The sequence below is a fragment of the Astyanax mexicanus genome, chromosome 20 (assembly GCF_023375975.1).
Source record: "Astyanax mexicanus isolate ESR-SI-001 chromosome 20, AstMex3_surface, whole genome shotgun sequence".
In the NCBI taxonomy this organism is placed as follows: domain Eukaryota; kingdom Metazoa; phylum Chordata; class Actinopteri; order Characiformes; family Acestrorhamphidae; genus Astyanax; species Astyanax mexicanus.
The window spans coordinates 19,053,058-19,077,113 of NC_064427.1; the positions used below are offsets into that span (position 1 = coordinate 19,053,058).

Consider the following 24,056-nt stretch of genomic DNA (forward strand, 5'->3'; position numbering starts at 1 on the left):
ATGGAGCTCAATGAGCAGCGGGGTGACATGTGCCCGTTTTGGCTGGTTGAAGACCAGACGTGCTGCTGCGTTCTGGATCATCTGGAGTGGTTTTACTACACAGGCCGGGAGGCCAGTTAGCAGGGCATTGCAGTAGTCGAGGCGTGAGATGACGACCGCTTGCACCAGGAGTTGGGTGGCCTGTTGCGTCAAGAACGGTCTAATTTTTCGGATGTTATAGAGCGCAAAGCGGCAGGACCGAGCAACTGAGGCCACATGGTGCGTGAAGGAGAGTTGGTCATCAACCAGAACACCCAGGTTCCTAGCAACCTTTGTCGGTGAGAGAGAGAGTCGATACTTATAGAGAAGTTGTGTTGAAAAGATGGTTTTGCTGGTATAACCAGAAGTTCAGTCTTTGAGAGATTTAATTGAAGGTGATGCTCCTTCATCCATGAGGATATGTCAGAGAGACACTGCGAAATCCGTGCAGAGATTGAGTGATCTTCAGGTGAGAACGACAGGTATAGCTGGGTGTCATCAGCAAAGCAATGGTAGGAAAATCCGTGTGAGCGGACAACCTGACCAAGAGAGGTGGTGTATATGGAGAAGAGAAGGGGTCCCAGTACAGAACCTTGCGGAACCCCAGTGGATAAGGAGCGGGCTGAGGACAGCTGTCCTTGCCACGACACCTTGAACGTGTATATATATATATATATATATGCAGATATGCAGTGTGTGTATATATATATATATATATATATATATATGCAGTGGTGTGTGTGTATATATATATATGTATATATATATATATATATATATATATATATATATATATATATATATATATGTATATATATATATATATATATATATATATATATATATATATATTAGGGATGCAAATGATTAATCGACTTTAGATTAATTGTCGATCAAGAGGTTGCTCGAACAAAATGTATTACTCGCGATTAATCGCTAGAGGGCGCTACTGTAGCAACTTGAACAGAGCGTGAGAACGAGAGGTGAACACGACTCGCGAGAGACCAGGGTTGAAAACAAAATGAAGCGGGCGAAAATAAGTGCGGTGTGGGACCATTTCAACAGTGTTAATTTAGGCAAAGAAGTCAAATGTTCTCTGTGTAATGCGGTATTGAAATACAACAGTTCCACTAGCTCACTCAGTTATCATTTGAACACCGTCACAGTTTCACTGAGAGCGCGAGCGTGTGATGAGAGAAGGGCGGAGGACATTACAGAGAGGATATGCAGCATGATCAAGAGAGATTTGATGCCAATCAAGACAGTTGACGGTACAGGGTTTCAGGATCTCATTGCATTGAGGATTGTTGAGGATTTCCTAATTAATAGCCTAGATGCAGTTTCTTCATAATCTATAGGCTCAATAATAATCTGTTTGGCTCTCTATTTAATTTCTTCTATTCTTTTTTTTTTTTTTTTTTTTAATATGTCTAATGTTACAAAAACGCAAAAACTGAGCCAGTCCTTAATTTATTTCTCTTTTTAAATTAAAGAATGTATTTTCTTATACCATAAAAAGTCTGCTTTCTTTTCCTAATGCATAATTACTTGAGGAATATATAATATAATATAATACAATATAATTATCATAATATAATATATACTTTTTGAGCTCAGTGTTTTAACTATTTAGCTGGTATTTTTAAAGGCCCTATTGAAACACTAAAATTCAGGTAAAAACGCCGCTTATCAATTAATCGAAAGTCGATCGATAAGATCAATCAACTAATGATTAACGAATTAATCGATAATTTGCATCCCTAATATATATATATATATATATATATATATATATATATATATATATATATATATATATATATATATATATATATATACAGCCTGCAGTCAACAGCCAAGCTAACTACAACTTAACCAGCCGGCTAACGTTAGCTACATGTTGCCCAAACGTTTGTAACAAGTTTAATACAGGTATTTAGTGATTTAAGCCTGACATATATACAGTAAATACATATATACAGCTATAGCTAACCAGGTTAGTAAATAAATCAACGTTACCGGTGTTAGCTAAGTTACGATACCCAAATATTACACCCCGTGCGTGTTTTTACTGCATTAACCTTTCGTTGAAGCAGGTCATTATTAATATTAGTATTGAAATGTATAAATATTAAGGATAATCAGCTGTTTATTTATTTATCTGTTCCTCCCTCCTGCACTCAGACCGAACACACTGCTTGCTAATCCTAATAAAACAGTTTTAATACAGTATTTATTACTCCTATCAACCCTAATCTGCGCTACTGCATCTCCTACCTTATCGTTATCCCAGCTGCGCGTGTATCCAGTCTTCATAAAGCTCCAAATACCCTGTTTTTAATTTTATTTCATATTTTATTCCACGCTGTTTTTATCGATAGCTACATCACCGCCATCCCGCCCCCTACAGAGCCTGCCCCACTGCGCATGCGCGGTTATGTGGTATGTTGTATTGCCCAGCGCTGGCCACGAGATGGAGACAAAAATCTGCCTTTTAGCAGTAAACTCTTTTTTTTTTTTTTTAAATAATAAGTCGAACTTTTACTTTTTTTAAATTCTGCTATAAATCATAATGCAGAAATAACTATGCATTGTTTGGCAACCTATTGTTTTAGTATGGTTTGTGGAGTCCCACAGGGTTCTATTTTAGAGTTTATGATTGAGAATAGAAGGGAGAAAGTGTAAAGTGTGGGCCAGTGTTCAGGGTTTAAGTAGTTAAGAATTGTCAGGCACTGGAACTGAAAAAAAGATGGATGGATGGACTGTATAAATAAAAAACAGCAGGTTTATGGAGAGTCTGCCCTCTGCCCATCTCTCCCGTTATATCAGTAAATGACTTCAACCGCTAGAGGGCGCCGGCGAGGGAGCCCAAAATAAATGGTTTTGAATGGAGCTAAAAGGCTAAAAACTAATTAAAATAGTGTTTAATTGTCTGAGATTTTTTATTTCAGAAAGTAGAATAAAGTATTTGGCTAGAAAATTAAAGAAAATGTACCTGTATACTTCCATTTTTCTACAGTAAATAGGTTTTATGCAGTAGGGATGCTAGCATTACTGCTACTGCAAGCTGTTGGTGGGCTGATGCTGAAGATACAGCCAGAGCACTGACTCAGTTTTAAAGGTTTATAACTGGACTATAAGCGTTAGCATGAAAATTTGATTTATAAACCGATTTCGCCAAAATGCTCAACTGAGGACAATCTGATTTTATAAATGATTGATCACTTTTATACTGGAAATTGTACTAATCCCTTCAGAGAACAGTATCTAATGTTTCAGCATCAAAAGACATATTATTAAAGCTTTTAAAATCTTGAAAGCTCTGGCTGTAACTTCAGCATCAGTTCACAGTAAATGCTACTGCCTTTAATGCCCAAAACTGTGTAATACTGTGCTTTAGAGTGTCCTAGCCAGTGTAAACTAGAAAACAAAGTGTGTGATTCAAATTAAATAAATACACTCACTTTTGATAAGTTATCATGTTACCAAAAGGACAAAGCTTTTACTTCATTTGGAATTGTGGTAGCTAGTACAGGCAATCTGTTGAAAACTAACAATTAAAGACAATTAACAGACCTTAACAGACCTTAATTAAAAAAAAGGGAGATTTTAAATCCTGACACTGAGGCAGCAATTTAAAAACGTTAATATTTTTAGAAATATTTTAAATATGCAACAAATACCAATGCTTTCAGTTTGAGCACAAGTATTTCACATGAGCCAATAACAGCCAAGGGGGAAAAAATACCCTCAGAGAAAAATGGCATTTAATGGCCACTGAAAGTGATAGACCTGAGCATAATTTGCCAGATATTAATCTGGAGTCCACTTTTTTGCCAACAAAAGTCATAGCCAGACCAATATCTACTGCAAAAAGGCTCACTATTAACCCTTTCAGACCTGAATTATCTCCAGCTATGAAAAAAAATGTAAGAATGCTGTTTCCTGTCTGTAATGCGCAAAAAAGAAGACTAATATTCTACTATAAAATCAATTAAGCTAATACATTTAACTAAAATACTTAATGTTTTTTCTATTGCATTGCATTTTTAGAAACCATACCTAAACAGTAAAAACATAAATGTTCTAAATCACATTGAATTTGTAAAAAAAAAAAAAAAAAAAAAAAGCTGTTACTTTGCCCTAATGGCTCTAGTACTGCTGTTTTTTTTTTTCAGTACAGTGGGCGGGGCAAGGTTACTGTTTTATTGGTTTATAAACTAGCTTCATTGGTTTATAAACTTGTTCAATAGACCAAAAACGTGATTTATTGTCTATTTTGATGAACAGCATATCAAATAATGTTGTGCGACAGAACATTTTAAATAAAGAGAAAATACATGATAATTATAATATATAATGATATATATATAATATAATATACGATGATAATTGTAATGGATGCAGGGTCTGAAAGGGTTAAGTTAGTGAATTTTAACCAGTACTAAAGCCACTAGCTTTACCTTGTCTAACCAGTGCATTAATCAGAAAGATAGCAACCAAAATTACATTTGAAGAACACATGCAATGAAGTGAATTAAAGACGTAAAACATTAATTTAAATGACAATATATTTTTTATTACAAATTCTTCATACAAAAGTTAAACTTGCATACACACATGCCATCAATTATTAATTGACCAAAAAGTCACTGCCTCTCTGGGTGGCAGGTCTGAAGTCAATAGGCTGGCTTCTGTAGCCTTGCAGAAGTCCAAAGCTGGTTGGGATACCTTTAGTGAATGTGGAGGCTACAGATAGAGGGCTGCTTACTTGGCTGAACTGGTCAAAGCTTCCTACCTGGGTTGTTCTGCTTTGAAATGTAGATCCATAGCTGCCAGAGCTTGGCGAGGTGCTTGCAGATTGGGAGGGGAAAGTGCCAGAAAAGACAGGGCCTTGCCATCCAGAGGAGAACTGTTGTGTAGTGGCTACAGGGGCAACCTGTCCAGAAGAGCTTTGGCCAAAGGATGTAGACACACCTGAAGATCTCCATGAGCTCTGCTCCCCCTGGGATGGCTGAGACACAGAGGCAGAGGGGTTGGCAGCAGTGAAGGATGGAAGCTGGGCAGCACCCTGGGTCAAGGTTGGAAGCTGGGCAGCACCCTGGGTCAAGGTTGGAAGCTGGGCAGCACCCTGGGTCAAGGTTGGAAGCTGGGCAGCACCCTGGGTCAAGGTTGGAAGCTGGGCAGCACCCTGGGTCAAGGTTGGAAGCTTGAAGCTGGTTGAAGCTGGTGCACTCTGGCTTTGGAAGCCAAACCCAACAGACCCTGTGGTGCTTTGGCTTTGAGATGTAGTGGTAGAGCTGCTTGATGCTGCCTGGCTACCTAGACTCCCTGTGGCCTGAGATGGGGACTGCAGCACATTGATTTGGCTAGTCCGGCCAAAAGGATCTACCCTATACCACTGAGCTGGTCCGGCAGTATACACACCAATTACAGCTACTCCAAGGGTGTTTGGGGCATCTGCAGACCGGGATGCAATCTGAACACCCTGGCCTTGTGTAGAGGAATACAAGCTAGAGGCCTGTCCATGGAGTGGATCTGTTGCTGACTGGAACACATAGCTAGTTTGGGCCTGGGAGCTTGTGGGAAGGTTGCTTGTCAAACTCAGGGTTGAGGTCACTGGGCTTGAAGATTGCATCTGGATTGCAGGAACAGAAGCAGTGCCCAGGCTTGGAGAGCCTAACTGCAAGCTGCTTTGCTGTGAGGCAAAAGACTGGCTAGCTGAACCCTGGGGCAGAGACACAGGTTTGTATGAGGTGGTAACAGATTGGGAAGGTGTCTGACCCTGTGTAAAGGAATACCAGCTAGAGGGCTGACCATATAGTGTACCTGCTGCTGATTGAGAAACAGAACTAGCTTGCTGGGAGGTTGTGGGGAAATCACTTGCTACACTCAGGGGTACGGTCACAGGTCTTGATGGCTGGGTCTGGGTCCCAAAGGCATAACTACCTGAAAGGGTCAAAGGCTGAGAAGAAACTCCCTGGCTTGGAGAGGTTACTTGCAAGCTACTCTGCTGTGATGTAAGGGATTGACTAGCTGAACCCTGGGATGTAAGTACAGGTTTGTATGGGGTAGCCTGAAACTGGGAAGGCGTTTGAAGTGTAGAACTAGACAGACTTACTGAACCTTGTGAGGAAGATGCAGATCGGTCTTGGGAAGCACCAAACTGGGAAGCAGTCTGAAAACTTTGACCCTGTGTAGAGGAAAACCAGCTAGAGGGTTGACCATACAGTGTACCTGTTGCTAACTGGGAACCAGATGTAGCTTGTTGGGAAGTTGTGGGCAGGTTGCTTGCTAAACTCAGGGTTGAGGTCACTGGGCTTGAAGTTTGCACCTGGATTCCAGGAACAGTAGCAGTGCCCTGGCTTGGAGATGCTAACTGCAAGCTGCTTTGCTGCAAGGCAGAAGACTGGCTGGCTGAACTCTGGCTGGTTGAACTCTGGGATTGAGACACAGGCTTGTATGAGGCAGTAGCAGATTGGGAAGGTGCCTGACCCAGTGTAAAGGAATACCAGTTTGAAGGTTGAGCATACAGTGTACCTACTGCTGACTGGGAACCAGAGCTAGCTTGCTGGGAGGTGGTTGGGAAGTCACTTGCCACACTCAGGGATACTGTGCCAGGGCTTGATGGCTGGGTCTGGGTGCCAAAGACATAATTAGCTGTAAAGCTCTGAGGCAGAGAAGAAGTTGCTTGGCCTGGAGATGCAAACTGCAAGCTGCTCTGCTGAGAGGAAAGAGACTGGCTAGCTGAACTTGGGGCTGAAGAGACTGGACTACTCACTAATTGGTTCTGAAATCCAAGGGCAGCCTGGTTAGCAGTGCTCTGAAGTGGCAAACTTAATCCCCCTGATGAAACTGAAGACAGAGCTGTGTAGCCAGCCTGAGACTGGGGAAAGGAACCGAATGGGCTGAGGACATTCTGGTCTCGGGAAATTGTGTACTGCCTTAGGAATCCAGGAACATTAGCAACAGAGTCTCCACTACCAGAAGTACTCAGAGGCTGAGCAGAACCAACATCACCCACTGCAGTTTGTACTCCACTTGCAGAGCTGCTGAAGCCTTGCTGGGCAGGGGACAGAGCTGTATCTCCAAAGCTTTTGGAAACACCACCACTTTGCCAGTAGTTAGCAGGTCTGTTTTGCCAGACTAGAAAACAAACAGGTATTAGGTTTCAATTTTTAGACTTACAACAATGAGCTGTTGTCTAAGCAGTGCACACTCTTACCTCCAAGTCCACTAGCATTTCTCCAAATAAATAATGCCAAGCAAAGGAACAGGATCCTACAAAACAAAAGAACCACAGTAAACAACCATACTAGAGAACCACATAAAAAAAATCACAAGTATTATCAAAATTGGATAAATACCTGTTCCCAGAAAACATCGTGTCTCAAAAGCTGAGTGTGTCCCAGGAGCCGCACAATCGCCAAACTTCCTTCCCAAACAAATGCAAATCACAAAGTAAGCAGACATACCTCCAACTCCTCTTTGACTCCTTATAAGGCATCCAGGCTGGTCACATGACCCATGTCACATGATTTCTTTAATCAACCTTCTGCTGAGTCTAATTAGTTAATGAATGACCTGCTTTCAAAAGGCATTTTGTTGAAATCTGCAGTTACTAATGTTTGCAAATTCTGTAGGTCAATTATTCTAGGATTAGATTAATAAGATTAGCGTGAAATTGTTCTGGGGTGTGTTTTTCAAATGGACAGTTTCTAAGTATTAGCAACTTACGTAGTCTGAAAAAGCAGTTGCTATACAGGTGTTCCCTAAACCTGTAGCTGGAACTATGGAGGTAACCAGATTGGAGATACTCAGGTACTCAGGGGCCTCATGTATTAAGACTTGCGTGGACTTCCTACTAAAATGTTCCGTACGCTCAGATCTGAAAAGTTCCGTACGCACAAAAAAATCCAGATTTATCAAACCGTGCGTAGGCACAATCCCACGTACTTTCTCTTAGTACATCGCAATCAACTTAAAATCAAGCGCAAATGCACGAAAGCATCACACCTGCCACGACTCCTCCCTCAATTACGCAGAGTATAATGTTATGATAATAATAATAATAATAATAATAATAATAATAATAATAATAATAATAATAATAATAATAATAACAATAACAATAATAATAATAATAAAAATTATTATTATTATTATTATTAAGAATATTATATACGCATAGCGTATAATTACCCATGTTTTAAGTTTTATTATTCTAAGATAAATGCTTTCATTTAAATGCTTTAAATGAGTTGCCTACCAAAAAGCCACACGTCACGCACTCAGCTTGTTTTCTTATACTCTTATCCTCTTGGAAATCTAAAACGGCTTATAAGCCAGTCATCATCATGGGCCAAAAAAACATAATGGTCACGGAAAATGCGCGCTCAATGAATTCGGCCATTAGCAATATTTTCCAGTAATGCCAACGCTGCATCTCCAACCACTCCAGCGCAAACCTAATCTAGGCTAAAACCCATAATCTAGGCTAAGTGGAAACACGTTAAACGATTATTTCTGTAAGACAATGAAACTGTCTGATTAATTTACTTTATTTTACCCAATAATGCTTACTTCAATGTGTGCATAAAGGATATCTTAATAGTTATTTCAATATTTCAGTGCATCGCCACTAAGTGTCGCCAAATGACAAAAACACAATACATACGCACAAAAAAGGCGTACGCTGTCGTGCGTTATTTCACGACTCTTCTAGGCCTCCCAGAAAGGGAAGCCTGGGCTAGCTAAAATGAGCTCTAAAAACTTATCTAGTCATGCATCACTACAAAAGTTCTAAGTTCAAAAGAAAGAAGGTAAAAACAGACGAGAACCTTAAGTTTAAAGAAAGGAGAAGGCGAATTGTTCCGAAGTTCTAAGTTGATTCTTTATTGTTCTTGAAGTCAGCCAGATTCAGTCAGGAGGATTCAGTCTTCTGATAATACAAAGGAATACACACACTTTTATACAGTATTTGGGTGAACAAAGGTGGGGGCTTTAGGCTCCACCTTTTAACATTATATAACTATACATCGGTTGGGAGGATACTTCTGGTCCCATCTTTTGGCATCATGCCGTATTCCCATATGTGGAGTTAATCGTGGACAAATCAATATGGTATGTTTTTTTTTAAAAACCTGACCTTCACCTGTCTAGCTTTCTCGTGGGAGAGAGGACTACTTTAGGGCCTGTTTAGACATCTGGGGCCTCATGTACTAAAGGTGCGTACGCACAAAAACATTGCGTACGCCATATTTCACGCTCACGGTCAGATGTACTAAATTTGACTTGAACGTGTGAAAGTGCGTTCCCCCACGGCACTTTTGTGCGTACGCCTTTTTTTTGTGCGCATGTATTGTGTTTTTGTCATTTGGCGACACTTAGTGACGATGCATTGAAACTACAACTATTAAGATATCCTTTATGCACACATTGAAGTAAGCATTATTGGGTAAAATAAAGTAAATTAATCAGACAGTTTCATTGTCTTACAGAAATAATCGTTTAACGTGTTTCCACTTAGCCTAGATCAGGTTTTAGATTTCCAAGAGGATAAGAGTATAAGAAAACAAGCTGAGTGCGTGACGTGTGGCTTTTTGGTAGGCAACTCATTTAAAGCATTTAAATGAAAGCATTTATCTTAGAATAATAAAACTTAAAACATGGGTAATTATACGCTATGCGTATATAATATTCTTAATAATAATAATAATAATAATAATAATAATAATTATTATTATTATTATTATTGTTATTGTTATTATTATTGTTATTATTATTATTATTATCATAACATTATACTCTGCGTAATTGAGGGAGGAGTCGTGGCAGGTGTGATGCTTTCGTGCATTTGCGCTTGATTTTAAGTTGATTGCGATGTACTAAGAGAAAGTACGTGGGATTGTGCCTACGCACGGTTTGATAAATCCGGATTTTTTTTGTGCGTACGGAACTTTTCAGATCTGAGTGTACGGAACATTTTAGTAGGAAGTCCACGCAAGTCTTAATACATGAGGCCCCTGAAATGAATAAAGATGTTTTAATGGTTTTCTAATAAAACTAATCATTACTTGTTTTTTATACTAAATAAACTTAAATAAACGTTTTGAGAGACCTGTGTCTGTTTGCATCCTTATCATTACGTTGAAAGCTGTCTGCGGGGGAATATGTTCTGTATTCTGGGAAAATATAGTTTAGACTAGGCTAAATCTGTTTGTTTTAGTGCATACCTTTTTTTGCCCCAATAGGCCATCTCCCAGCATGCATCTGTGGTTATGTCTAATGTTGGCCAGTAGATGGAGACTTACATCAAAAAATGTAAAAGTGGAGAGATACACTGAGGAGGGATAAATGGGATTGGGGCAAAATGGCTTATTAGAGAAACTAATAACCTCAGACCTGGACACAATGAAAAGCTCCTACGTATAAATTAGTTTGTGTATTGCAACTTGTTTTGATTTGGTAATAAATTATTCAGAATTTATTAAACACTTGCAATACGTTTGAACTTGCGTGCTTGCATTGGTGCAACCGGCCCCTGATTGGCCAGCGAAAGCAGTCACATATAGCTCGTTCTATATGGATAAATATCAAATCAAATCAAATCAAATTTATTTGTATAGCGCTTTTTACAACAGGTGTTGGCACAAAGCAGCTTTACAGAAACATGATTACAGGACAAAGAATCAGGCAAAACATTAAACATAGAATATACAAGATACAGAACCCCCAGTGAGCGCGGAGGCAAGGAAAAACTCCCTCAGAGCTGCAGGAGGAGGAAGAAACCTTGGGAGGACCAAGACTCACATTTGAGGGGGGACCATCCTACCACTGGTCAAACGGCTTTTAAATTAAAATTTAAAAAGTCTTTTATACATCCATATAGGTTTTCTCAGGAGTGTAATAGCGCCACTAATGGCTTGGATGTAATCTGTAGTGGAGAGTAAGATGGTCGATGAGCAGCTGATCTGTGGTGGTGGTGGTGGAGAAGAGCTGACTTCAGAAACTTCCATCAGTCTGGCCGGACAGGAGACGCGAGAGCCTGAGGGTCCAACATCGGTATCGGGTCAGACAGGTGGGCAGTCAGTAACTCGGAGGAAAGCAGAGAGATGGAATTAGTTTTGACTGGATTTATGCAAAACTGAGAATATTAAAACATTATCAGAGTGTTGCAAATGACTCCGGCAGAACTGAATAAAACAGCCTAACTAAAGGCAGAGAGCCAGAAGGTAACATAGACATGGAGGCTCCCTGAAACACTGGCATCCACCCACTCCACCGTCCACAAACCTGAGTGACCGTGTGCAGTGGGAGAACAACAGCACCAGCATCTCAGTTTACCACAATTTCCTCTGTCCATGAACCCCTGAATCTGCAGCCTTATCTAAAGGGAAAAACATTAATTACCAAAAGCTAAACTAAACTAAAGTAAGTTTTCAGTCTAGACTTAAAGATTGAGACTGTGTCTGAGTCCCGAACATATTCGGGGAGATTATTCCAGAGTTGAGGCGCTTTATAAGAGAAAGCTCTTCCTCCTGCAGAGCTCCTCTGAATTTTAGGAACTACTAATAAACCAGCACCCTGAGATCTGAGTAATTGCGGTGGTTCATAACAGGAGATGAGGTCTTGTAAATACTCAGGAGCGAGTCCGTGTAGGGCTTTATACGTTAACAGGAGAATTTTATAGTCTATGCGGAATTTGACTGGAAGCCAGTGCTGATAGTACTGGACTAATATGGTCAAATTTTCTAGTTTTAGTAAGGACCCTGGCTGCAGCATTTTGAACTAGCTGAAGTTTATTTAAGTTACTGCCGGAACATCCAGACAGTAGCGCATTACAATAATCTAGCCTTGAGGTAATAAAGGCATGTACTAATTTTTCTGCGTCATGCAGTGATAGGGCATTTCTTAGCTTGGCAATATTACGGAGGTGTAGAAAAGCTGTTCTAGTAACATTAGATATGTGTTTATCGAATGCTAGATCTGAATCTATGATAACTCCAAGGTTTTTAGCTGCTGAACCAGGGGTGGCTGAGAAGTCAGCCAAATTTAGCATTAAGTCTGATCATTTATTTCTAGCAGCTTTGGGGCCTAATAGGAGAACTTCTGTTTTATCACTATTTAATAGGAGGAAGTTGTGCGACATCCATGATTTTACATCTTCTACACAATCCTCGATTTTCTTTAATCTCACTCTGTCATCAGGTTTGGCTGATATGAAGAGCTGCGTGTCATCCGCATAACAATGAAAATTCACATTGTGTTTTCTAATAACTTTGCCCAGTGGGAGCATATATAATGTAAATAATAACGGTCCTAATATAGAGCCTTGTGGAATTCCATATCTTAACTTGGTATAACTGGAAGACATATTATTTATCCTCACAAACTGATAGCGATCGGTTAAGTACGATTTAAACCATGCTAAGGCAGTTCCGGTTACACCGACCATGTTCTCTAGTCTTTCTAAAAGGATAGTATGATCTATTGTATCAAAGGCTGCGCTCAGATCGAGAAGTACGAGTAAGGAAACACAGCCTTGGTCGGCGGCTATAAGTAGATCGTTTGTTATTCTAACTAAAGCTGTCTCAGTGCTATGATAAGGCCTAAATCCAGATTGAAATTTTTCATAGATCTGGTTTCTTTGCAGGTAAGAGCAAAGTTGTTGGGCTACAGCTTTTTCTAAAATCTTAGAAATAAAGGGTAAGTTTGAAATAGGTCTATAGTTAGACAGTACACTAGGATCAAGATTTGGTTTCTTGATCAGAGGTTTAATTACAGCTGTTTTAAAGGCTTTGGGTACTTGGCCCAGGGCGAGCGATGAGTTTACTATCATTAACAGAGGTTTAATTATATCTGGCAGTACCTGTTTTAGTAATTTTGTGGGAACAGCATCAAGTGTGCAGGTTGTGCTGTTTGAAGAGGAGATAATTTTCTCTAGTTCTAGCTGTGGAAGTGTGTTAAAGACTTCCAACCTAACTTCAGTAACAGGGTTTTGTTCTAGATCAGCCAGACCAGATGACAGAGAGGATGTAATATTTATCTGTTTAATTTTATCCCGAATGTTTTCAATTTTACTATTGAAGAAGTCCATAAAATCGTTGCTGGTGTGAATGGCTGGAATCTGAGGTTCAGTACTTGCCTGGTTTTTAGTTAATTTGGAAATAACACTAAAGAGAACTCTAGGATTATTTTTATTTATCTCGATCTGTGAGGCCAGATACGCTGAGCGGGCTTTATTTAGTTCTTTTCTATATTTAACAAGACTGTCTTTCCACGCAGAGTGAAACACTTCCAGTTTAGTTGATCGATATTTACGCTCTAAATTTCGTACTAACTGCTTTAAGGTACGAGTTTGATCATTGTACCACGGTGCGAGCTTTTTCTGTCTCTCTATTTTGTGTTTAAGGGGTGCTACAACATCTAAGGTAGAGCGAAAGGTATTTTCTAAACCTTCGGTTAGTTTGTCTAGTTCTACTGGGTCTACAGGAGAGTACATTAGAGTTGATAAGTCTGGAAGCTTATCTGTAAATTGTTGGGCTGTAAAAGGCGTAATTGAACATTTTACAGAGTAGCTAGGGGATGTACGTATATTATGACTAAGATGTAATTTAAATGAAAGAAGGTAATGATCTGAAATTGCGGAGGTTTGAGAACGAATATTCGGGTTATCTATGCTCACACCCAGGGTCAAAACTAAATCCAGAGTATGATTACAGTAATGAGTAGGTCCTGTTATATTTTGAATAATACCAACTGAGTCTAAAATCGATGTGAATGCCTTTTTTAATGGATCATCCAATTTTTCGAAATGAATGTTGAAGTCTCCAACTATAATCACTTTATCATTACTTACTGCTAAGTCTGTGACAAAATCACTAAATTCTTTTAAAAATTCTAAATAGGGCCCTGGTGGTCGGTAGATGTTAATTAAAGAAAATGCATTCTTTTTTGTAACTGGATTAATTATACTGGTGTAAAGAAGCTCAAAAGAAGTAAAATTTTCATAGTGTTTCTGATTGCTAACTAAGGTACTTTGGAAAAATATGCAGACCCCACCTCCTCTACCGGACAATCTCGGATTGTGTATATAATTATAGCCTGCAGGGGTGGCTTCATTTAATGCTACATATTCATTTGGCCTAATCCAGGTTTCTGTCAGACACAGAACATCGAATTTCTGATCAGTTATCATTTCATTCACTAGAACTGCTTTTGAATTTAGAGATCTAATATTAAGTAAACCAATCTTTAGGCTTGAAATGTTAGTAAATATATAGCTAAAATTATGAACGTCTTTTAAAGAGGGTTCCTAAACTGCGTGCCAAAAGTCATGGGACACACTTAGTTTCTGCCTTGCCATGACATGTAGCATGTACTGTGTAAGGCTTTAAAATGGCACTTAAACAAGGATAAGGAACCATCAGTGCTGTGCTGTGTGGGTGTGTTTGGGGGGGGTTTTGTGAGTGTGTGTGTGAATAGCAAAACAGCAGCATTACTGTTATACAGTAACACACACACCCGCATGTCTCCAGTCTTCATAAAGCTCCAAATATCCTGTTTTTAATTTTATTCCACGCCGTTTTTATCTATAGCTGTCCGCCAATCCGCCCCCTACAGAGCCTGCCCCACTGCGCATGCGTGGTTATGTGGTATGTTGTAATGCCCAGCGCTGGCCACGAGATGGAGACAAAAATCTGCCTTTTAGCTGTAAACTAACAGACCCTAATTAAAAAAATTAAAAAGTTAGATTTTTAATCCTGACACTGAGGCAGCAATTTAAAAATGTTAAGGTAAAATTTATTCAAATATTTTAAATATGCAACAAATACCAATGCTTTCAGTTTCCAAGGGGAAAAATACCCTCAGAGAAAAATGGCATTTAATGGCCACTTAAAGTGAAAGACCTGAGCATAATTTGCCAGACATTAATCTGGAGTCCACTTTTTTGCCAACAAAAGTCATAGCCAGACCAATATCTACTGCAAAAAGGCTCACTATTAAGTTAGTGAATTTTAACCAGTACTAAAGCCACTAGCTTTACCTTGTCTAACCAGTGCATTAATCAGAAAGATAGCAACCAAAATTACATTTGAAGAACACATGCAATGAAGTGAATTAAAGACGTAAAACATTAATTTAAATGACAATATATTTTTTATTACAAATTCTTCATACAAAAGTTAAACTTGCATACACACATGCCATCAATTATTAATTGACCAAAAAGTCACTGCCTCTCTGGGTGGCAGGTCTGAAGTCAATAGGCTGGCTGCTGTAGCCTTGCAGAAGTCCAAAGCTGGTTGGGATACCTTTAGTGAATGTGGAGGCTACAGATAGAGGGCTGCTTACTTGGCTGAACTGGTCAAAGCTTCCTACCTGGGTTGCTCTGCTTTGAAATGTAGATCCATAGCTGCCAGAGCTTGGCGAGGTGCTTGCAGATTGGGAGGGGAAAGTGCCAGAAAAGACAGGGCCTTGCCATCCAGAGGAGAACTGTTGTGTAGTGGCTACAGGGGCAACCTGTCCAGAAGAGCTTTGGCCAAAGGATGTAGACACACCTGAAGATCTCCATGAGCTCTGCTCCCCCTGGGATGGCTGAGACACAGAGGCAGAGGGGTTGGCAGCAGTGAAGGATGGAAGCTGGGCAGCACCCTGGGTCAAGGTTGGAAGCTGGGCAGCACCCTGGGTCAAGGTTGGAAGCTGGGCAGCACCCTGGGTCAGAGATACAGTTGAAGCTGGTGCACTCTGGCTTTGGAAGCCAAACCCAACAGACCCTGTGGTGCTTTGGCTTTGAGATGTAGTGGTAGAGCTGCTTGATGCTGCCTGGCTACCTAGACTCCCTGTGGCCTGAGATGGGGACGGCAGCACGTTGATTTGGCTAGTCCGGCCAAAAGGATCTACCCTATACCACTGAGCTGGTCCGGCAGTATACACACCAATTACAGCTACTCCAAGGGTGTTTGGGGCATCTGCAGACCGGGATGCAATCTGAACACCCTGGCCTTGCATAGAGGAATACAAGCTAGAGGCATGTCCATGGAGTGGATCTGTTGCTGACTGGGACACATAGCTATTTTGGGCCTGGGAGCTTGTGGGAAGGTTGCTTGTCAAACTCAGGGTGGAGGTCACTGGGCTTGAAGATTGCATCTGGATTGCAGGAACAGAAGCAGTGCCCAGGCTTGGAGAGCCTAACTGCAAGCTGCTTTGCTGTGAGGCAAAAGACTGGCTAGCTGAACCCTGGGGCAGAGACACAGGTTTGTATGAGGTGGTAACAGATTGGGAAGGTGTCTGACCCTGAGTAAAGGAATACCAGCTAGAGGGCTGACCATATAGTGTACCTGCTGCTGATTGAGAAACAGAACTAGCTTGCTGGGAGGTTGTGGGGAACTCACTTGCTACACTCAGGGGTACGGTCACAGGTCTTGATGGCTGGGTCTGGGTCAAAGGCTGAGAAGAAACTCCCTGGCTTGGAGAGGTTACTTGCAAGCTGCTCTGCTGTGATGTAAGGGATTGACTAGCTGAACCCTGGGATGTAAATACAGGTTTGTATGGGGTAGCCTGAAACTGGGAAGGCGTTTGAAGTGTAGAACTAGACAGACTTACTGAACCTTGTGAGGAGGATGCAGATCTGTCTGGGGAAGCACCAAACTGGGAAGCAGTCTGAAAACTTTGACCCTGTGTAGAGGAAAACCAACTAGATGGCTGACCATACAGTGTACCTGTTGCTAACTGTGAACCAGAGCTAGCTTGTTGGGAGCTTGTGGGCAGGTTGCTTGCTAAACTCAGGGTTGAGGTCACTGGGCTTGAATATTGTGCCTGAATTCCAGAGACATAACTAGATGGAAGGCTCTGACTTACAGAAGTAGTGACCTGACTTGAGGAGCTTAAGCTGCTTTGCTGCAAGGCAGAAGACTGGCTGGCTGAACTCTGGGATTGAGACACAGGCTTGTATGAGGCAGTAGCAGATTGGGAAGGTGCCTGACCCAGTGTAAAGGAATACCAGTTTGAAGGTTGAGCATACAGTGTACCTACTGCTGACTGGGAACCAGAGCTAGCTTGCTGGGAGGTGGTTGGGAAGTCACTTGCCACACTCAGGGATACTGTGCCAGGGCTTGATGGCTGGGTCTGGGTGCCAAAGACATAATTAGCTGTAAAGCTCTGAGGCAGAGAAGAAGTTGCTTGGCCTGGAGATGCAAACTGCAAGCTGCTCTGCTGAGAGGAAAGAGACTGGCTAGCTGAACTTGGGGCTGAAGAGACTGGACTACTCACTAATTGGTTCTGAAATCCAAGGGCAGCCTGGTTAGCAGTGCTCTGAAGTGGCAAACTTAATCCCCCTGATGAAACTGAAGACAGAGCTGTGTAGCCAGCCTGAGACTGGGGAAAGGAACCGAATGGGCTGAGGACATTCTGGTCTGGTCTGGAAATTGTGTACTGCCTTAGGAATCCAGGAACATTAGCAACAGAGTCTCCCCTACCAGAAGTACTCAGAGGCTGAGCAGAACCAACATCACCCACTGCAGTTTGTACTCCACTTGCAGAGCTGCTGAAGCCTTGCTGGGCAGGGGACAGAGCTGTATCTCCAAAGCTTTTGGAAACACCACCACTTTGCCAGTAGTTAGCAGGTCTGTTTTGCCAGACTAGAAAACAAACAGGTATTAGGTTTCAATTTTTAGACTTACAACAATGAGCTGTTGTCTAAGCAGTGCACAGTCTTACCTCCAAGTCCATTAGCATTTCTCCAAATAAATAATGCCAAGCAAAGGAACAGGATCCTACAAAACAAAAGAACCACAGTAAACAACCATACTAGAGAACCACATAAAAAAAAAAAAAATCACAAAAGTATAATCAAAATTGGATAAAAACCTGTTCCCAGAAACCATTGTGTCTCAAAAGCTGAGTGTGTCCCAGGAGCCACACAACCGCCAAACTTCCTTCCCAAACAAATACAAACCACAAAGTAAGCAGACATACCTCCAACTCCTCTTTGACTCCTTATAAGACATCCAGGCTGGTCACATGACCCATGTCACATGATTTCTTTAATCAACCTTCTGCTGAGTCTAATTAGTTAATGAATGACCTGCTTTCAAAAGGCATTTTGTTGAAATCTGCAGTTACTAATGTTTGCAAATTCTGTAGGTCAATTATTCTAGGATTAGATTAATAAGATTAGCGTGAAATTGTTCTGGGGTGTGTTTTCCAAATGGACAGTTTCTAAGTATTAGCAACTTACGTAGTCTGAAAAAGCAGTTGCTATACCGGTGTTCCCTAAACCTGTAGCTGGAACTATGGAGGTAACCACATTGGAGATACTCAGGTACTCAGGGGCCTCATGTATTAAGACTTGCGTGGACTTCCTACTAAAATGTTCCGTACGCTCAGATCTAAAAAGTTCCGTACGCACAAAAAAATCCAGATTTATCAAACCCACGTACTTTCTCTTAGTACATCGCAATCAACTTAAAATCAAGCGCAAATGCACGAAAGCATCACACCTGCCACGACTCCTCCCTCAATTACGCAGAGTGTAATGTTATGATAATAATAATAATAATAACAATAATAATAATAACAATAATAATAATAATAATAATATTAATATTATATACGCATAGCGTATAATTACCCATGTTTTAAGTTTTATTATTCTAAGATAAATGCTTTCATTTAAATGCTTTAAATGAGTTGCCTACCAAAAAGCCACACGTCACGCACTCAGCTTGTTTTCTTATACTCTTATCCTCTTGGAAATCTAAAACGGCTTATAAGCCAGTCATCATCATGGGCCAAAAAAACATAATGGTCACGGAAAATGCGCGCTCAATGAATTCGGCCATTAGCAATATTTTCCAGTAATGCCAACGCTGCATCTCCAACCACTCCAGCGCAAACCTAATCTAGGCTAAAACCCATAATCTAGGCTAAGTGGAAACACATTAAACGATTATTTCTGTAAGACAATGAAACTGTCTGATTAATTTACTTTATTTTACCCAATAATGCTTACTTCAATGTGTGCATAAAGGATATCTTAATAGTTGTAGTTTCAATGCATCGCCACTAAGTGTCGCCAAATGACAAAAACACAATACATTACGTTGAAAGCTGTCTGCGGGGGAATATGTTCTGTATTCTGGGAAAATATAGTTTAGACTAGGCTAAATCTGTTTGTTTTAGTGCATACCTTTTTTTTGCCCCAATAGACCATCTCCCAGCATGCATCTGTGGTTATGTCTAATGTTGGCCAGTAGATGGAGACTTACATCAAAAAATGTAAAAGTGGAGAGATACACTGAGGAGGGATAAATGGGATTGGGGCAAAATGGCTTATTAGAGAAACTAATAACCTCAGACCTGGACACAATGAAAAGCTCCTACGTATAAATTAGTTTGTGTATTGCAACTTGTTTTGATTTGGTAATAAATTATTCCGAATTTATTAAACACTTGCATTACGTTTGAACTTGCGTGCTTGCATTGGTGCAACCGGCCCCTGATTGGCCAGCGAAAGCAGACACATATAGCTCGTTCTATATGGATAAATATATAGCTAAAATTATGAACGTCTTTTAAAGAGGGTTCCTGAACGGCGTGCCAAAAGTCATGGGACACACTTAGTTTCTGCCTTGCCATGACATGTAGCATGTACTGTGTAAGGCTTTAAAATGGCACTTAAACAAGGATAAGGAACCATCAGTGCTGTGCTGTGTGGGTGTGTTTGGGGGGGTTTGTGAGTGTGTGTGTGAATAGCAAAACAGCAGCATTACTGTTATACAGTAACACACACACCCGCATGTCTCCAGTCTTCATAAAGCTCCAAATATCCTGTTTTTAATTTTATTCCACGCCGTTTTTATCTATAGCTGTCCGCCAATCCGCCCCCTACAGAGCCTGCCCCACTGCGCATGCGTGGTTATGTGGTATGTTGTAATGCCCAGCGCTGGCCACGAGATGGAGACAAAAATCTGCCTTTTAGCTGTAAACTAACAGACCCTAATTAAAAAAATTAAAAAGTTAGATTTTTAATCCTGACACTGAGGCAGCAATTTAAAAATGTTAAGGTAAAATTTATTCAAATATTTTAAATATGCAACAAATACCAATGCTTTCAGTTTGAGCACAAGTATTTCACATGAGCCAATAACAGCCAAGGGGAAAAATACCCTCAGAGAAAAATGGCATTTAATGGCCACTTAAAGTGAAAGACTTGAGCATAATTTGCCAGACATTAATCTGGAGTCCACTTTTTTGCCAACAAAAGTCATAGCCAGACCAATATCTACTGCAAAAAGGCTCACTATTAAGTTAGTGAATTTTAACCAGTACTAAAGCCACTAGCTTTACCTTGTCTAACCAGTGCATTAATCAGAAAGATAGCAACCAAAATTACATTTGAAGAACACATGCAATGAAGTGAATTAAAGACGTAAAACATTAATTTAAATGACAATATATTTTTTATTACAAATTCTTCATACAAAAGTTAAACTTGCATACACACATGCCATCAATTATTAATTGACCAAAAAGTCACTGCCTCTCTGGGTGGCAGGTCTGAAGTCAATAGGCTGGCTGCTGTAGCCTTGCAGAAGTCCAAAGCTGGTTGGGATACCTTTAGTGAATGTGGAGGCTACAGATAGAGGGCTGCTTACTTGGCTGAACTGGTCAAAGCTTCCTACCTGGGTTGCTCTGCTTTGAAATGTAGATCCATAGCTGCCAGAGCTTGGCGAGGTGCTTGCAGATTGGGAGGGGAAAGTGCCAGAAAAGACAGGGCCTTGCCATCCAGAGGAGAACTGTTGTGTAGTGGCTACAGGGGCAACCTGTCCAGAAGAGCTTTGGCCAAAGGATGTAGACACACCTGAAGATCTCCATGAGCTCTGCTCCCCCTGGGATGGCTGAGACACAGAGGCAGAGGGGTTGGCAGCAGTGAAGGATGGAAGCTGGGCAGCACCCTGGGTCAAGGTTGGAAGCTGGGCAGCACCCTGGGTCAAGGTTGGAAGCTGGGCAGCACCCTGGGTCAAGGTTGGAAGCTGGGCAGCACCCTGGGTCAAGGTTGGAAGCTGGGCAGCACCCTGGGTCAAGGTTGGAAGCTGGGCAGCACCCTGGGTCAAGGTTGGAAGCTGGGCAGCACCCTGGGTCAAGGTTGGAAGCTGGGCAGCACCCTGGGTCAAGGTTGGAAGCTGGGCAGCACCCTGGGTCAAGGTTGGAAGCTGGGCAGCACCCTGGGTCAAGGTTGGAAGCTGGGCAGCACCCTGGGTCAAGGTTGGAAGCTGGGCAGCACCCTGGGTCAAGGTTGGAAGCTGGGCAGCACCCTGGGTCAAGGTTGGAAGCTGGGCAGCACCCTGGGTCAAGGTTGGAAGCTGGGCAGCACCCTGGGTCAAGGTTGGAAGCTGGGCAGCACCCTGGGTCAAGGTTGGAAGCTGGGCAGCACCCTGGGTCAAGGTTGGAAGCTGGGCAGCACCCTGGGTCAAGGTTGGAAGCTGGGCAGCACCCTGGGTCAGAGATACAGTTGAAGCTGGTGCACTCTGGCTTTGGAAGCCAAACCCAACAGACCCTGTGGTGCTTTGGCTTTGAGATGTAGTGGTAGAGCTGCTTGATGCTGCCTGGCTACCTAGACTCCCTGTGGCCTGAGATGGGGACGGCAGCACGTTGATTTGGCTAGTCCGGCCAAAAGGATCTACCCTATACCACTGAGCTGGTCCGGCAGTATACACACCAATTACAGCTACTCCAAGGGTGTTTGGGGCATCTGCAGACCGGGATGCAATCTGAACACCCTGGCCTTGCGTAGAGGAATACAAGCTAGAGGCATGTCCATGGAGTGGATCTGTTGCTGACTGGGACACATAGCTAGTTTGGGCCTGGGAGCTTGTGGGAAGGTTGCTTGTCAAACTCAGGGTTGAGGTCACTGGGCTTGAAGATTGCATCTGGATTGCAGGAACAGAAGCAGTGCCCAGGCTTGGAGAGCCTAACTGCAAGCTGCTTTGCTGTGAGGCAAAAGACTGGCTAGCTGAACCCTGGGGCAGAGACACAGGTTTGTATGAGGTGGTAACAGATTGGGAAGGTGTCTGACCCTGAGTAAAGGAATACCAGCTAGAGGGCTGACCATATAGTGTACCTGCTGCTGATTGAGAAACAGAACTAGCTTGCTGGGAGGTTGTGGGGAACTCACTTGCTACACTCAGGGGTACGGTCACAGGTCTTGATGGCTGGGTCTGGGTCAAAGGCTGAGAAGAAACTCCCTGGCTTGGAGAGGTTACTTGCAAGCTGCTCTGCTGTGATGTAAGGGATTGACTAGCTGAACCCTGGGATGTAAATACAGGTTTGTATGGGGTAGCCTGAAACTGGGAAGGCGTTTGAAGTGTAGAACTAGACAGACTTACTGAACCTTGTGAGGAGGATGCAGATCTGTCTGGGGAAGCACCAAACTGGGAAGCAGTCTGAAAACTTTGACCCTGTGTAGAGGAAAACCAACTAGATGGCTGACCATACAGTGTACCTGTTGCTAACTGTGAACCAGAGCTAGCTTGTTGGGAGCTTGTGGGCAGGTTGCTTGCTAAACTCAGGGTTGAGGTCACTGGGCTTGAATATTGTGCCTGAATTCCAGAGACATAACTAGATGGAAGGCTCTGACTTACAGAAGTAGTGACCTGACTTGAGGAGCTTAAGCTGCTTTGCTGCAAGGCAGAAGACTGGCTGGCTGAACTCTGGGATTGAGACACAGGCTTGTATGAGGCAGTAGCAGATTGGGAAGGTGCCTGACCCAGTGTAAAGGAATACCAGTTTGAAGGTTGAGCATACAGTGTACCTACTGCTGACTGGGAACCAGAGCTAGCTTGCTGGGAGGTGGTTGGGAAGTCACTTGCCACACTCAGGGATACTGTGCCAGGGCTTGATGGCTGGGTCTGGGTGCCAAAGACATAATTAGCTGTAAAGCTCTGAGGCAGAGAAGAAGTTGCTTGGCCTGGAGATGCAAACTGCAAGCTGCTCTGCTGAGAGGAAAGAGACTGGCTAGCTGAACTTGGGGCTGAAGAGACTGGACTACTCACTAATTGGTTCTGAAATCCACAGGAAGCCTGGTTAGCAGTGCTCTGAGGGCTGAGGACATTCTGGGCTTGGGAAATTGTGTACTGCCTTAGGAATCCAGGAACATTAGCAACAGAGTCTCCCCTACCAGAAGTAGTCAGAGGCTGAGCAGAACCAACGTCACCCACTGCAGTTTGTACTCCACTTGCAGAGCTGCTGAAGCCTTGCTGGGCAGGGGAAAGGACTGCATCTCCAAAGCTTTTGGAAACACCACCACTTTGCCAGTAGTTAGCAGGTCTGTTTTGCCAGACTAGAAAACAAACAGGTATTAGGTTTCAATTTTTAGACTTGCAACAATGAGCTGTTGTCTAAGCAGTGCACAGTCTTACCTCCAAGTCCATTAGCATTTCTCCAAAGAAATAATGCCAAGCAAAGGAACAGGATCCTAAAAAACAAAAGAACCACAGTAAACAACCATACTAGAGAACCACATAAAAAAAATAAAAAAAAAAACACAAAAGTATTATCAAAATTGGATAAATACCTGTTCCCAGAAACCATTGTGTCTCAAAAGCTGAGTGTGTCCCAGGAGCCGCACAATCGCCAAACTTCCTTCCCAAACAAATACAAACCACAAAGTAAGCAAACATACCTCCAACTCCTCTTTGACTCCTTATAAGGCATCCAGGCTGGTCACATGACCCATGTCACATGATTTCTTTAATCAACCTTCAGCTGAGGCTAATTTAGTTTTAGTAATGAATGACCTGCTTTCAAAAGGCATTTTGTTGAAAGCTGCAGTTACTAATGCTTGCAAATTCTGTAGGTCAATTATTCTAGGATTAGATTAATAAGATTAGCGTGAAATTGTTCTGGGGTGTGTTTTCCAAATGGACAGTTTCTAAGTATTAGCAACTTACGTACTTTGAACAAAGCATTTGCTATACAAGTGTTTCCTAAACCTGTAGCTGGAACTATGGAGGTAACCACATTGGAGATACTCA

The 24,056-nt window shown here is 41.9% G+C and overlaps 3 protein-coding genes and 1 long non-coding RNA gene across 7 annotated transcripts in view; 1 reads left to right on the forward strand and 3 right to left on the reverse strand.

Moving 5' to 3' along the window:
* prkab1a (protein kinase, AMP-activated, beta 1 non-catalytic subunit, a) overlaps positions 1-2,427 on the reverse strand; it is a 15,053-nt gene extending 12,626 nt beyond the window's left edge. Inside the window, exon 1 of the mRNA XM_022681112.2 lies at positions 2,296-2,427. The gene's annotated coding sequence lies outside the window, so the exon portion shown is untranslated. The remainder of the gene's footprint in view (positions 1-2,295) is intronic.
* Positions 2,428-4,575: 2,148 nt separating this feature from the next.
* On the reverse strand, positions 4,576-17,997 carry LOC125784830 (mucin-5AC-like). Of its 4 annotated transcripts, XM_049468634.1 has the most exons (4): positions 17,890-17,997; positions 17,740-17,795; positions 6,256-7,164; positions 4,576-5,847 (listed from the first exon to the last, which is right to left on the reverse strand). In XM_049468634.1, exons 1-4 carry the CDS (start codon positions 17,904-17,906, stop codon positions 4,652-4,654), a joined length of 2,178 nt encoding a protein of 725 aa, XP_049324591.1. In that variant the 5' UTR covers positions 17,907-17,997; the 3' UTR covers positions 4,576-4,651. The 4 variants fall into 4 exon arrangements, with proteins under 4 accessions (XP_049324591.1, XP_049324587.1, XP_049324589.1 ...); XM_049468630.1 differs by lacking the exon at positions 17,740-17,795 and adding an exon at positions 7,244-7,299 and having other exon boundaries at positions 4,576-7,164; positions 17,890-17,996; XM_049468632.1 differs by lacking the exons at positions 17,740-17,795; positions 17,890-17,997 and adding exons at positions 7,244-7,299; positions 7,386-7,485 and having other exon boundaries at positions 4,576-7,164.
* On the forward strand, positions 5,673-17,039 carry LOC125784838 (uncharacterized). Its single transcript, XR_007427433.1, has 2 exons — positions 5,673-5,763; positions 16,968-17,039. It is a non-coding gene; the product is annotated as an uncharacterized LOC125784838 (long non-coding RNA).
* Positions 17,998-20,464: 2,467 nt separating the features above from the next.
* On the reverse strand, positions 20,465-23,699 carry LOC125784829 (mucin-19-like). The gene is made up of 3 exons (XM_049468629.1): positions 23,597-23,699; positions 23,442-23,497; positions 20,465-23,362 (listed from the first exon to the last, which is right to left on the reverse strand). The coding sequence occupies exons 1-3, from the start codon at positions 23,611-23,613 to the stop codon at positions 20,541-20,543; spliced, it is 2,895 nt and encodes a 964-aa protein (XP_049324586.1). The 5' UTR covers positions 23,614-23,699; the 3' UTR covers positions 20,465-20,540.
* Between the last annotated feature and the right edge of the window lie 357 nt (positions 23,700-24,056).